Source organism: Anoplophora glabripennis, unplaced genomic scaffold, assembly GCF_000390285.2.
Source record: "Anoplophora glabripennis isolate ALB-LARVAE unplaced genomic scaffold, Agla_2.0 scaffold73, whole genome shotgun sequence".
In the NCBI taxonomy this organism is placed as follows: Eukaryota; Metazoa; Arthropoda; class Insecta; order Coleoptera; family Cerambycidae; genus Anoplophora; species Anoplophora glabripennis.
In genome coordinates this window covers 295,374-310,375 of record NW_019416874.1, presented here as the reverse complement: position 1 = coordinate 310,375, position 15,002 = coordinate 295,374, and the positions used below count along the sequence as shown (strand labels likewise).

The 15,002-nt window shown below is 30.8% G+C and overlaps 1 protein-coding gene across 1 annotated transcript; it reads left to right on the top strand.

Annotated features, from left to right (window-relative positions):
* Window positions 1–1,903: 1,903 nt before the first annotated feature.
* Window positions 1,904–11,991, top strand: LOC108904996 (UDP-glucuronosyltransferase 2B37). Its single transcript, XM_018707748.1, has 5 exons — window positions 1,904–2,028; window positions 2,640–2,979; window positions 7,793–8,590; window positions 11,003–11,222; window positions 11,603–11,991. The coding sequence occupies exons 2-5, from the start codon at window positions 2,736–2,738 to the stop codon at window positions 11,880–11,882; spliced, it is 1,542 nt and encodes a 513-aa protein (XP_018563264.1). The 5' UTR covers window positions 1,904–2,028; window positions 2,640–2,735; the 3' UTR covers window positions 11,883–11,991.
* The last annotated feature ends 3,011 nt before the right edge of the window (window positions 11,992–15,002 follow it).

The window sequence follows — 15,002 nt, the reverse complement described above, 5'->3', positions numbered from 1 at the left end:
TTTGTTTTTATGTATATTTATGTCGTAAAGTCAATAACAAACGAGATAATTCAATAATTATACTTTGTCACTATTTTGCCCCTTGAAAAATATCGATAGCACGATAAAATTTGTAACGAAAGAAGTTGTAGAAAATCGCATTTGCAACAACTTAAGTTCTTACTATTTTTGTTGTAAAGTTGAAAATGGCCGAGATATTGAGCAAAAACAATTCCTTTGAAACCAACTCCCGCAAGGTCCTACGCTCGCGTCTTTACCGCAAGCGTAGGACCTTAAATATTGGTAGTAGCGAAAAAATCAAAGTGATCGAAATTGTAGAAAATATAATTCTTTCCAACTTTGTTTATGTACATTTATTTCGTATAGTCAATAACAAACGAGATAATTCAATAATTATACTTTGTCACTATTTTCCCCCTTAACTTGAAAAATATCGATCGCACGATAAAATTAGTAATAAAAGAAGAAGAACTGACTTCCTGTTCTGCTTTTCCCAGCAAAAATTCAACTCTCGTAAGACGGCCCATAATTTGCTTCTACTGATTTTTGGCAAATCGTTGTCCTCTGAAAGTTCACTAAAAATTTTGTTTATCGTTGGTATTTCTTTTTTAAAATAAAATGAGTGTACTTTTCTGCGAATGACATTTTTGAAGAAATCATCTATAACGACTTTTGACCTCCCTGTAGATGATTTTGGGGGATTTACAGTATCTTGTTCATCTTTTGTTTCCTTTAAAAGTCTGTAGATAGTCGATTTTCCAATCCCTGTCATTTTTGTTAGCATAGTGTTACCCGATAATTACCTGAAACGAAATATTACCACGCCCATGGCCGGTTCTTATCTCGGGGTTTTATTACTCTCTTTCATTTCCAAGCAGACATAATGTATTATATTATTATTAATATTATAAAACTATTATTTCTATTTTCATTTATAAACATTTCAAAGTTAACGTTATTTTTTTTTATTCGTGCTATAAATTTACTTGTATTTTATATTTATTTGTTATTTATTTAAAAATTTTGCCCATTGTTCCTGACAAATATATCCTTAATGCTCTAGTGCCATAATCTTGAACTAAGTAAAATCACTTTCAACAAAAATCATTTATTTTAAGCAAACAAATTTTAATCGTAAGTATACGCAAATAAATATATTATTAATTCCAAATCTTTTTTTTTTTCAGAGCGAATTGCGCAATTCAATGTCGCAAAGTGATAAAGTAGTCAGACTTTATTTTTAAATTCCTTACAGACATCACATAATGATTAATTTAAGAAGATAATTACTGAATCTGTTAATCTCTAATATACCCAATAGCCCGATAAAAAATAAGTCTACCGAACGATTAATTAGAATTTAATTTTATTTTATCATTATATATACGAGTAGGTATGTAATGTGTACCTATGTTAAATTGTTTTTTGTTTAATGACAGTTTAACGTTAGTTTTGATTTAATTAGGTTTGCCAAGATTAAATCCATGCACACCAGAAAAAATATTACTTCAAATAATTCTCACATGAATGAATGTTGAGAAGATATGTACATTAATATAATTAATTTAATTGTGCAAAAATAGACAAAAAATTTTTTTCTAACTGGGAAAAACTTTAAAAATATAAAAACTTCATTCGATATTGTGTTACAATATTTAAAAAACAAAATAACTATAAACTATCTGTGTTCCGTTGTCTACCCTTTATACATACATTAGTGATAAGTATTTTTTACTGTAATTACTTTTTTCTTTTTTTAATCATGGGTTTAATTTTGTTTCGAGGACTATTAAAATAATAAGAATAATACTATTAAAATAAAATTATATTTAATTGCACATGTAAATACGAGCCCTCACATTTAGTTTGTTTAATTTTACGACTACCAAATAAGCGGCACGGATCGACAGTGGCAGAGATAGACACGCCGAAGAGCCCATGTGATGCGATATACATAATTATACAAAAGCGTAGTGCCGATCACGAGAAAAGTGAAATTAAGTTTTTCCTTTTCCATACCAACCATTGGTAAGTCACTTTATTACTGATTATTATTTAACCTTATTTAACTTGTATTTACATGGTATAAAAAAAACAATTTATCGGCACCTTACGTAGGTAATGGTGTAGTACCAATTTTTTTTCAGAAAAATTAAATATGAATAGTCTCAAACAGAAAAACATTCTTTGAGTAAGTAAAGTATAAAGTAAAAAATTTAATTAAAAAAAAACTTCAAAATTGTTCTAAGTTTGAAAACACATTTCTCCATACTGTGTACGTAAAGTGCCTTTTTATAAAGGATCAAATATTTTTTTAAGTTATTTAGAATTTAGTTTAGTAAATATTAGGTGGGTCAATTAACAAAGCCATAAAGATCGAATTTGGTACTGAATTATTTTGAATTTCTCTCACATTTCCATAAAGTTAACAATTAACAAGCTAATAAACTAAAATGAATTTGCCTTTTACAGTAGTAGTTACAGTAATAGTTGGAGTATAACAATTACCGAAACTGAAAATTTTATTTTTTTAAATACGTTATTTGCTAATTTTACTAAAAAAAACTCCACTCTATCAAAAGTAAACAATATTTTGATACACACTTGTTTATCTACTACAAATCACTTTGTTTTCCCAGTGTATCAGTAATTTAGTCTAGAACAGATAATCAGGCATCACAGAAGGGGCAAATCAACAGTGTCATCGTCACAACGTCAGTAAAGCAGTCTAAATCATGCGGCATACATTTCCCGTGCTTGTTCTAACAGCCAGCGCATTAGTTACTCTAAGCCATGGGGCGAAAATCCTGGCCGTTTTCTCGATGGGTGCTCACAGTCATTTTACCCTGGGGTTCCGGCTGGCCAAAGAACTGGCAGACAGAGGTCACGAGGTGACACTCATCAATGCTTATCCGCAAAAGAAGCCCATTAAAAACTTGAGGGAGATCTCAGTCGCCGAAATTAAGGGAGATTTGGAAGGTGAGTAGTTCTGTTTAAAATATAGTTGCAACTTTCTAAAGAAGCGTGGATGTATGTAAAATTGTTAAGGCGACAAATGTTTTGAAAAAATTAAAGTTTTCAGATTAATTTTAATATTTTTGTATAGCAACTTTAAGGAATTGAAGATTCGATGCAAAAAGGAGATATGTGTGTTTTGAAATAATGATATACCTACCCACAGATGTACTGAATTGTAAGATAAAATCGTTTTTTCCATGGACTGCAATAATACGAGGAGTTGCAACCAGTTTCTTGCTTTCTCCTTTGAGCTAGATTGGGTCAAAAAGTATAACAAATAACCACTGTTACACATTGTCGACATTTCGTTGTTTTTATTTCATCTTTCAAAACTTTGCTGTTAAAACATTTTTCGCGTTCGTATAAAATACAAAACAAATTTAAGGAACTACAAAATCAGTCAAGTTAGAAAAGCACAATAATTACATAAAAAGATTTTTGATATAAATTGTCTCTATAATGCAGTAAAAATTATTTTTTTTGCAAAATGTGTGTGTTGGGTGTTAAAAATTGTACATTGTATAGAAATTAATTTAGATATACCCGTAAAATTGAGAATATTAATAGTTTATCTTTAAAGACGAAGTTAGAATAGAAATTTTCAGCTTATTATGAACCACAAGAGAGGATTTTCTTGTTTATCAGAACAAAGGTACAAAAATGAAAAAGGCAGGGGTAAAAACACAAATTTTTGATATCTTGTTTGATATTAATACCATTTTTTAATTTTACTTGAGGTGATTATAAAATTAAGTAATTTAAAAATAAAATAATAAAAATTCTACTCCAATTTCTTAATAATTTCAATCTGTCAAAGCTATTTCGCTTCTATTTCCGACAAATAAGTATGAAATAAAAACAAATTTGAACCCTACAAACAGTTATATCAAATTAGATTGTAATTATTTATACATTTAGAACTATATAATGATATGACCTTTTCTCAGCCAATCTTTACTTTAGGTGCAATGCAAAAATAAATATCCCGAGCTTATATGTACAGAGTGTCGCACTTAAATGTGATACTTCTTTATATTTTGGCCGATTTCAAAATTTTTTTTTTTAGAATATAGGGTAAAAAACTATCTAACTGTGATACTACTGTTTTTATTAATGCAATATACTGCCAAGTAGTACTCGCCTAAAAATGTATCGAATTTGATGAAACTTGGTGATAAGGCGTTCTGAACGAGAATACGTAATCTGTTTTTTGGAAAAAAAATCGCTTAATATCAATTAGTTTCTTAGACGTCAAAAAACGCGTCCCAATTGTCTCCCATTTAAGCGTGACCCCTGTTCTCGGATTTGTACAAGGGACGTTAAAATAACATGACAAGTTCCTATAAAAAACGTTATATGAACTACCCCCATTATTTTCCCATGATGAACTTGCACACAATTTTTTTTTGAGACATGAACGGGACACTGTATAATAAAATAAATGCATGATTTTGGATATTACTTACTAATTTTGCAACACAAATGGCTAACTTCTCATGTATTCATTATGTATCATTACGCAATTTTTATGCAATATTTAATATGTACAGGGTGTTAAACATAGTCTTAACAATCGATGTCTCTGACAATAAATTTTTGTGCGGAAATTTATAGTTTTAGTGATCAATTCTGTAGGATAAAAAATATTCGTAATGAATTTTCTCTGTGAAAGAAAGCTAAGCCTTATCAGGAACAACATAGATATACTTTCAGGGTAGGTAAAATGCCTTATTCATACAATATACAGGGTGTCCCTGAAAAGGATGGACAACGCTTGACCACAGGTTCCTTGGATGAAAATAAGACTATTTAACCTAATTTACCTATATACAAAAGTGCACGCCTACTGAGATATAGCCTTCTAAATATAGAACAGATAACCTAGTTTTTTTCAAATAATTTGAATACCGTTTTTCTTCAAATTTGGTATACATATTTTTTTATATAAGGGCAATGTAAATATAAAATTTGGTGAGAATACATATACAGGATGTTCTATTTCTAGTGCTTGTGCGCCACTGGCTATCTCGTAACTTTTTTATGTGTACGACAATGACGACAGAATTTGTATTTTCAAAAATAAGCAGTATTTTAGAAGATTTTTTTTGCTCTTATAAAATTTTGATATCATTTATGGATTTCGAGTAAAATTGGCATTTTTATACATTAAATATAGGCAAAAATTCCGATTTGTAAAAAATAATTTATAACTCCAGCCTCAAAGCAGGGAACAACAATGAAAAATCGTCACATTAAAAAAATACTATACATTTTTATTCTTAGTATCAATCAATAAAATTAAAATCAACACTAATATTTTAAATAAAGAATATCAACTCATAATGTAAAAAAAAATAAACATTTTAAATAAACCTAAATTGATATTTGTAATCACATTAAAGTAATATTACAGTAAATAATCAAAGTGACTTCCTTGTTCTTAAACGCAACTATTAATTCCTCGAAAATTAAAATGAATTTTATCCAATAATTTGTGCATTACCTCTCATAACATTAATTTCATGTTATATTCTTTTCCATTATTCGTTTTCTGTATTTACAGAAAAGTTATAAACTGTGGTCCTCAACGCTCCCCAATGGAAATAATTACATGGGTTTAGATCCGTAGATCGAGGTGGCCACTTTAAAGAGGCATTATTTCTTCTACCTATCCACCTGTTAGGGTAGTAACCTGTAATAATATTCTATTAACGGAACTTTTTGAAAGCCAATCTCTGCCGCTAAACGCCTTGTATTTACTTGAGAAATTTCTCCGACCCTTTCCAAAATTTGTTCCTCCAGCTGAATAGTTCCAGCCGTATGTTATCCACGATTTAATGTTACAGGTAAAAAACGACTTGTTTCCCGAAGGCGTCTCTCCGCATTAGCAAATGTTTCATGATTTGGAATTCTTCGATTAGGAAATCTTTCGGCATATGTTCAAACAGTAGCACAACAATTTCCTTCACAGTAACCCAAAACTAATAACGTATCAGTTTGTTCAGCAGAAGTATAAATTACAGTAAAAAACAAACTGAGATAAAATTAAATCACACCTAGCTTGACACTGAACCTTTTAATTGTTGTTATGAATTTGTTTCTTTGTTATATGACAGAATGGAGTCCGAATTATAACATATACAAATTAAGATTGGAAAGAGTCCAGAATAGATTTGTTCGTTACCTTAATCTCAGGGTCAACGGTATTTATAATGTTGATGACATATCAGCTACTAAACAACAATTTAATATCGTCCCTCTGGAACAAAAAAGGATCCACACTGATTTTATTATTTTATTTAAATTATTGAATAATTTATTAGACTGTCCCTATTTAATTTCTTTACTGAATTTTCATGTTCCTTCTAGAAATACGAGGACGACTAATTTATTTAGCATATCAACCCAACATACCAATCTCGGACTAAATAGTCCATTGTACAGAATGACTGTTAATTATAATTTGTACTTTGTCGACTCTAATATTGATATTTTTAATACTACTCTTAGCAGTTTCAAAAGATTTATTAGGAATATTCAGTTCCTTTAATTAACTTTTTACTTATTTTTGTACATTTTTTCACTGATGTATCCATTTCCTGTTAGTTTTTTTTTTTGTTTTGTTTACACTATGTTCACAATTGTATTAGTGGATGCAGTTTTGGGCAGCAAGCCTGTTTGCATTCCAAATGTGATAAATAAATAAATAAATAAATAAATAAATAAATAAATAAATGACACCTCGTACTAGACTGTTCTAATTATCTTAAACTGATTTTATATTATTTAATGTGTAAAAAATGCCAATTTTACTCGAATTTCATAAACGATATCAAAATTTTGTAAGGGGCTGAAATCTTCTAAAATATTGCTTATTTTTGAAAATACAAATTCTGTCGTCATTGTCGTACACATAAAAAAGTTACGGGATAGCCAGTGGCGCACAGGCACTAGAAATAGACCATCCTGTATATGTATTCTCACCAAATTTTATATTTACATTGCAATGTAATTGCCCTTATATAAAAAAATATGTATACCAAATTTGAAGTTTCTAAGCAAAACGGTTTTCAAAGTATTTGAAAAAAACTAAGTTATCTGTTCTGTATTTAGAAGGCTATATCTCAGTAGGCGTGCACTTTTGTATATAGGTAAGTTAGGCTAAATAGTCTTATTTTCATCCAAGGAACCTGTGGTCAAGCGTTGTCCATCATTTTCATTGTCCACCCTGTATAAAAAAATTTCATGTTCAAAATTTAAATCTATTTTCATATTCCAAAATTGGAAGTAACTGACTTTTTTTCAGTTTCTCCGTAGTAAATATGTTGAATTACCTTTTTTGCAAAATAGGTAAAAGTTCTTTAAAATTGAAACTTATATTATTAATGTCCAAATTTCGTGATAATAGGATTTTGTTTTGATCTTCAACAATTTGTCAAATCAAAAAATATGGAAGACTTCAAACAAGGTATATGGACAATATAATTGGGAATAACTTAGATTAAAAAGATCTTTATCTACACAAAAAATAATTTTTTGATCTTGACAACGCCTACTATGTTTTTAGAAATAAAATTATCCAATAAATTACTTTAAATCATACAGAATCGTTTCCCAAAATGCCAAAATTTTTGCGTCAGATATTGTTGTCGTTACAGATTAAGACGATATATGGATATTAAATATTTGAAAAAAATTGATTTTTATGTTTCTCGATTATTTTGGGTTAGAAATTAATTAATTAATTACATCTATGCGGTTTTTATTATTTTAGAGAAAAAGAAACAACTTTACGAAATGGGCACGATGTCGTACATCGGACAGTTGAAATGGGTATCCGATTTCGGTGCTTCTTACACCGAGAGCGTTTTGAAGGTTAAGGAAGTCCAAACGCTTCTCCAATCCAATGAACAATTCGACCTTGTGCTAATAGAGCACTTCATGAACGAAGCCATGGCGATATTCCAGCACAAATTCAAATGTCCTTCAGTTATTCTGGCGCCTGGTCCTCCAACGGTCTTCAACAACCACCTCTTCGCCAATCCCTCCCAACCTACATACGTTCCCAACTTACTAGCAGACTTCGGGTCAGACATGACATTTTGGGAAAGAATACTCAACGTCTACTATGACATTGTGGGAGAACTATACGTTCAGCTCGTAAGTATACCAAACCAAAATGATATTTTACAAAGGACTGTACCTGGAGCGCCTTATCTTAGAGATATCCTGTACAACGCCAGTTTCCTTCTCCTTACCTCTCACGTAAGCGTAAGGGACCCTTCCCCGCTTCAACCTAACATGAAGGAAATAGCAGGTTACCATTTGTTACCCCCTACACCTCTACCCAAAGATATTCAGGAATTTTTGGACAGCGCTAAGGATGGAGCCATAGTTTTCTCTATGGGATCTAATCTGAAGAGCGCTGACTTTACCCAGGCGAAAAAACAGGCCGTTCTTAAAGTATTTTCCAAAATGAAGCAGAAGGTGTTGTGGAAATTTGAAACAGAGTTACCCGGCAAGCCCGACAACGTAATGATATTGAATTGGTTGCCTCAGCAAGATGCTCTAGGTAAATATTAATCTATTTATTTATTGGATACGCCATTCAACAGGTGGACCAATTAATATACAGGGTGTCCCTGAAAAGGATGGACAACGCTTGATCACAGGTTCCTTGGATGAAAACAAGACTATTTAGCCTAACTTACCTATATACAAAAGTGCACGCCTACTGAGATATAGCCTTCTAAATATGGAACAAATAACCTAGGTTTTTTCAAATAATTTGAAAACGGTTTTTCTTAGAAACTTCAAATTTGGTACACTTATTTTTTTATATAAGGTCAATGTAAATATAGAATTTGGTGAGAATACATATACAGGATGTTCTATTTCTAGTGCCTGTGCGCCATTGGCTGTCCTGTAACTTTTTTGTGTATGTCAGTGACAGAATTTATATTTCTTAAAATAAGCACTATTTTAGAAGATTTTTTTGCTCTTACAAAATTTCGATATCGTTTATGGATTTCGAGTAAAATTCGCGTTTTTTATACATTAAATATAGGCAAAAATTCCGACTTATAAAAAATAATTTATAACTGCAGCCTCAAATCAGGGAATAATAATGAAAAAATGTGACATTAAAACAATAACTACACATTTTTGGTATTAGTATTATCAATCAATAAAATAAAAATCAACACTAATATTTTAAATAAACAATATCAACTAATAATGTAAGAAAGGCAACATTAACATTTTAAATAAACTGATATTTGTAATCACATTAAAATAATATTACAGTAAATGCTCAAAGTTACTTTCTTGTGCTTAAACGCAAACATTAGTTCTTCGAAAATTAGAAATTATCAAATAATTGTGCATTACCTCTCATAACATTAATTCCATGTTGTATTCTTTCCCATATTCGTTTTCTGTATTTATTGAAAAGTTATTTTAAACTGTGGTCCTCAACGCTCCCCAAATGAAATAATTACATGGGTTTAGGTCCGGGGATCGAGGTGGCCAATTTAAAGTATTCCTATTTCCTCTACCTATCCACCTGTTAGACCTTTAATAACCTGTAATACCTACATGTAGGTACCCTCTAATACCTGTAACCTGTAATAACTGGTCTTTTAATACTCTATTAAAGGAACTTTTTGAAAGCCAACCTCTGCCGCTAAACGCCTTTTATTTACCTGAGGAATTTCTTCGACCCTTTCCAAAATTTGTTCCTCCAGCTGAATAATTCCGCCCGTACATTATCCACGATTTAATGTTACAGGTAAAAAACGTCCTGTTTCCCGAAGGCGTCTCTCCGCATTAGCAAATGTTTTGTGATTTGGAGTTCTTCGATTAGGAAATCTTTCAGCATATGTTCGAACAGTAGCACAACAATTTCCTTCACAATAACCCAAAACTACTAACATATCAGTTTGTTCAGCAAAAGTATAAATTGCAATAAAAAACAAAGTAAGCTAAAATTAAATCACAGCTAGCTTGACACAGAACCTTTTAATTATTGTTATGAATTTGTTTCTCTGTTATATGGCACCTCGTACTAGAATGTTCTATTTATCTTAAACTGATTTTATATTATTTAATGTGTAAAAAATGCCAATTTCACTCGAAATCCATAAACGATATCAAAATTTTGTAAGAGACAAAAAATCTTCTAAAATAGTGATTATTGTTAAAAATATAAATTCTGTCGAGATTGGCGTACATACAAAAAAGTTACGGGATAGCCAGTGGCGCACAGGCACTAGAAAGAGAACATCCTGTATATGTATTCTCACCAAATTCTATATTTGCATTGCCCTTATATAAAAAAAATATGTGTACCAAATTTGAAGTTTCTAAGAAAAACAGTTTTCAAATTATTTGAAAAAAACTAAGTTATCTGTTGTATATTTAGAAGGCTGTATCTCAGTAGGCGTGCACTTTTGTATATAGGTAAGTTAGGCTAAATAGTCTTGTTTTCATCCAAGGAACCTGTGGTCAAGCGTTGTTCATCCTTTGCAGGGACACCCTGTATAATAGTTATATAGATCATTTTTTGTTTAACTAGTTTATAACACTTTTTACTATTTTTCAATAGTTACCTACCAAATTAATTCTGCATCTTTTTATTTATTATTTAATAATTTATTTTTGAAAAAAATTATTAGACAAATTATCTAGTGTCAATATCATTATTATCACTGTTTTGTACACTTTCATTATTATCAAACATATCAGATATTACATAATATGTTCCTTTTTTTACATATTAATTACAAGTTGCAAAAATTTACTTTTATTAGTTTTAATATTATTTTCAATATCTCTAAATAATGTTAATATGATATATTAATAATTATGTTTGTATGTTACTGATGTTTACTTTGTGAAATAAAAATATCTAATATTTGATAAAGACTTAATATTTTTTATCGATAGGTGCACTTTTCAAGCTAAACTGTACTCCCTATTCCAGCTCATCCAAACGTCGTGGCCTTCATCACCCATGTGGGATTACTAGGAAAAATAGAAGCAATCTATCATGGTGTTCCTGTTTTGGGACTGCCAGTTTACTGGGACCAAAACAAGAATATTAATGACGCTGTTCGTCACGGTTTCGCACTTAGCATCCCTTTCACGCAACTCACGGAAGAGAAGTTCGAATGGGCTTTGAAAGAGTTGATAAACAATCCAAAGTAAGAATAATACAGACACAATGAAAAAATATTTGCAACACAAATGCTTCACCATAATACAAATGTTGTCTTGCTTCACCATAAATTAAAACTATATCCATCAACTCCGAGTTGCTATCCACGTAAGCGATTTTTGACACTTGAAAAACTAATGTAAACACTATCGCAACAATACTCGCATACTAAAATCGGTTTTCAGTATTCAGCCCAGCGATGTAAAGGTTGACAATACTACAACTTCAGTAATTTTTTTCTCGGAAACTATTACTCCGTTTTTCATGACGCATCTATTCCCAAATTTTTTCAAATAAGTTGTGAATCACCCTGTATAATAAGTAATCAATGATTAATCCAGATAAATCATTAACTTTTTATTTTAGGTACAGAGACAACGCGAAAATGCGTTCAAGGGTAATGCATGACCTACCTGTGAAGCAACTCGATGAGGCGATGTTTTGGATCGAATACGTCATCAGACATAAAGGGGCGCCACACTACAGGTCACCCGCGCTGAATTTGAAGTGGTACCAGAGGCTACTGCTGGATGTAATACTCACAATAGCTGTTGTTTTATTTGCGATAGTAGCAATTATTTCTTGTTTAGTAAAAAGTGTCTTTAGAAATTTAGACAAAAATGTCAAAAAAAATAAACGAGAATGACTTGTGGTTAATATAAAACTAGGAAATTTGTAAATGAAATACACAGAGACTGATGTGTAGTTATTGCCTTCAATGATGAATTCAAGTTTTAGTAAAATTTTTATAAATTTGTGTTGCACTTTTTTCACAATTTGAACTGTATTTACTTCTTTTTATGCAGGGAGGGATTCCAAAAATTGCCAGCAAATTTTAATAATTTTGATTAGTATTAATTTAAAAATGAATTTTAATTACTGATTATTCATTAATGCATTCTACTTATTAAAAAATCCTCCCCTAGTTTGTAAACACCCTGTATCTCATACGACATAATCGAGAATAACCTTGGTGACTCTCGTGCAAATTCCTCTACACAATTTACGATTAGAGATATCACAAGTTTAATATTAAAAATAATTCAAGACAATCGTCAATTTAATATCTATTTGCTGTACAGCTTTGTCAACATGCAATATATTTATGTCAATTATATAATCTGCTTATTAAATGTATATTCACAATCTAACATAAAAGTTACCAAAGTAACCAACAATCCTATCCTATCCGCTGTCATATCTACATCAAATTTTATTGCAAAATATTGAGTAATCCTCAAAAGACACATAAATTTGGATTTGTATCTATCTGTAAACAAATTATTGTTCTGAAAATATTTATTAAAATTGCCAATATCAAAGTAAACAGACACTAGATATGGTTTGTGATCTAATTACCAGTAGTCGCTTTTCGAAGGAAGCAGCATGCCTTTCAAAACATTTTAAGGAACCGATTTAAATAACTGAATAATCTAAAGCTTATCAAATAATAGGAATGTTATGTCATGCCATCTGGTTATTTTCAAAGACGCCGCAGTAAAACGAATAAACAGGTGCAAAAAACGATCAAACCATCAAGGTTTTAGGTACTGAAATCTACGAAAATACTAGCTTTTTTATATATAATTCCACATGTAAATATTCTTATAACATTTACTTGCTTAGTCCTACATATAAAATTGTTTACTTTTATTTATAAGTACGTGAAAATAATTCTTAAAATGTGGGGTTAGGATAACAGAAAACAAACGCTTTTTTTTAGTTATTATTTTATTTGAGTAAATTTATATGGTAACAATGAATAAACAAATCATCAAGGATTTTATTTTTGTGCTTACTTTTGTTCTACACGTTTTACTTTTAAAGATTTCAGTACCTAAAAACGCCAGAAATTTCACTATTTCTCGGCCAGGAATATGGCCACCTTACTATTTTCTGGCAAATCAAAGTTGCGCCTGTTTATAGGCCACCAGAAATACAGCGGAATACGCTGCACTGTAATCTGTCTGCATAACCCCTAAATTCTAAAATAATAATAATAAATAATATTTGTTTAATACACAATGGTTGAAATATAATTTTAATCTAGTAGAAGTTTAGCTGATAGTTTTATTTAAAATTGTATTTTCTGATGAACAAAACACTTCACTTCCTATTTTTGAAGCGCTTAATCCGAATTCAATCTCATATTTGTTCCATCACGTCAGGTTTTCGAGATATCCTAACCTAAAAGTACGGTTTGTCACTATATTTGAAATTATGATATGTCACGAAGGATTTTTCCATGGAGACTACACTAGTCTCCCTGGATTTTTCCCTCACAAAACTCATTATGAGACTTTAAAAAGTCTTCTCCTTCAAAATCCATTTCGCATCGAATATTTTTTTCGTCTGTTCGAATTGATTAGTTTAGCGTATTAGTTGATTTTTAAAAATTGAATGACATCGGTTGAGGACTCAAAAAGAGAAAAGAAGCAAATTACAAACACATAAATTCTCTAATTACAAATCTGAATATGGCGGAAGGAATAAAAAAAATCTTGAAATTTAGAAATGAAACAAATTTTTCCAACCAAAACCACACAAAATTTCTATAAGAAAATGTAAGATAAAAAATTCGAAACTCCCACTTTTTCAGCTCATCCCAATATTATTCTTTTCATCACATACCTACGTAGGGTAGCTCGGGAAGATAGAAGCTTTACCACCGTGTTCCTCTCTTAAGACTTCCAGTCTTCTTCAATCAAGTAAAGAACAGCTATCCTAATGACTAGGGGTCGTTAACACACGACAGGATCGTACTCAGCATATTAATGCAAATATGAACATGGTTATACTTTATATACAGGGTGATTCACAACTTTTCCAAAAAAATTTGGGAATAGATGCGGCATGAGAAATAGAGTCAATATTGTAAAAAAAAATTTTGTAAAATCCTTATAGTTTCTGAGAAAAAAATTATTGAAGTTATAGCACATTAAACCACTACATAGCTGGACAACTGTAGTCTCTAGCGTCATTCGCAATACGCGTGGACAGCCATGTGACTCCTAATACTGAAATCCGTCGTTGCGGTAGTTTGTACCTGTTATCTGTGTTATTTACATCAGTTTTTTAGTAGTTAGTGTCAAAAATGGCTTGCGTGTATAGCAACTCAGAGTTGATGGATATCGTTTTAATTTATGGTGAAGCAAGACAACATTTGTATTATGGTGAAGTATTTGTATTATGGTGAAGCAAGACATCATTTGTGTTAGTTCGTAGAAAGTGAGTAAGACGGACCCAAATGTGTTTACACGTGAGTGGATAAAATTTTTAACAATTGCTGTTGCAGCATCGGGTATGTCAAATGATTTTATTATTTAAAAACACAACGCCGCCATACCGGTCGCATTGTGCCAGGTCAGGTTTTACAGTGGACCAGTTTCCAGTGCCGTGCAGAAGTGTATTTTTAAATCAATTTCGAACTGACCTTTTTGATTTTTTCTTTACAAAATTGTATTTGTAAGGATCCCCTGTACATACAGAATTTTTTTTTTTTTGATAAGTTCTGAATCACCCTGTATAGCAACGCAGTAATGTTAGAACTAAACAGTAACATCAAATATAAAATTTAAGAAAATACATCAAAGTGAAAATATTTACCCAACGAAGTTTTACAAATGCACATCAAATAATGTAGTAGAAAGTCTATTCCTTGTTTTTTTTCTGTTTATAAACTTGCCAGTCTCTAAAAGCACCATATATACCACCACTTTTATCACATTATCATTGAATTGTCAGTTGGATTTAACTTGCAATATGA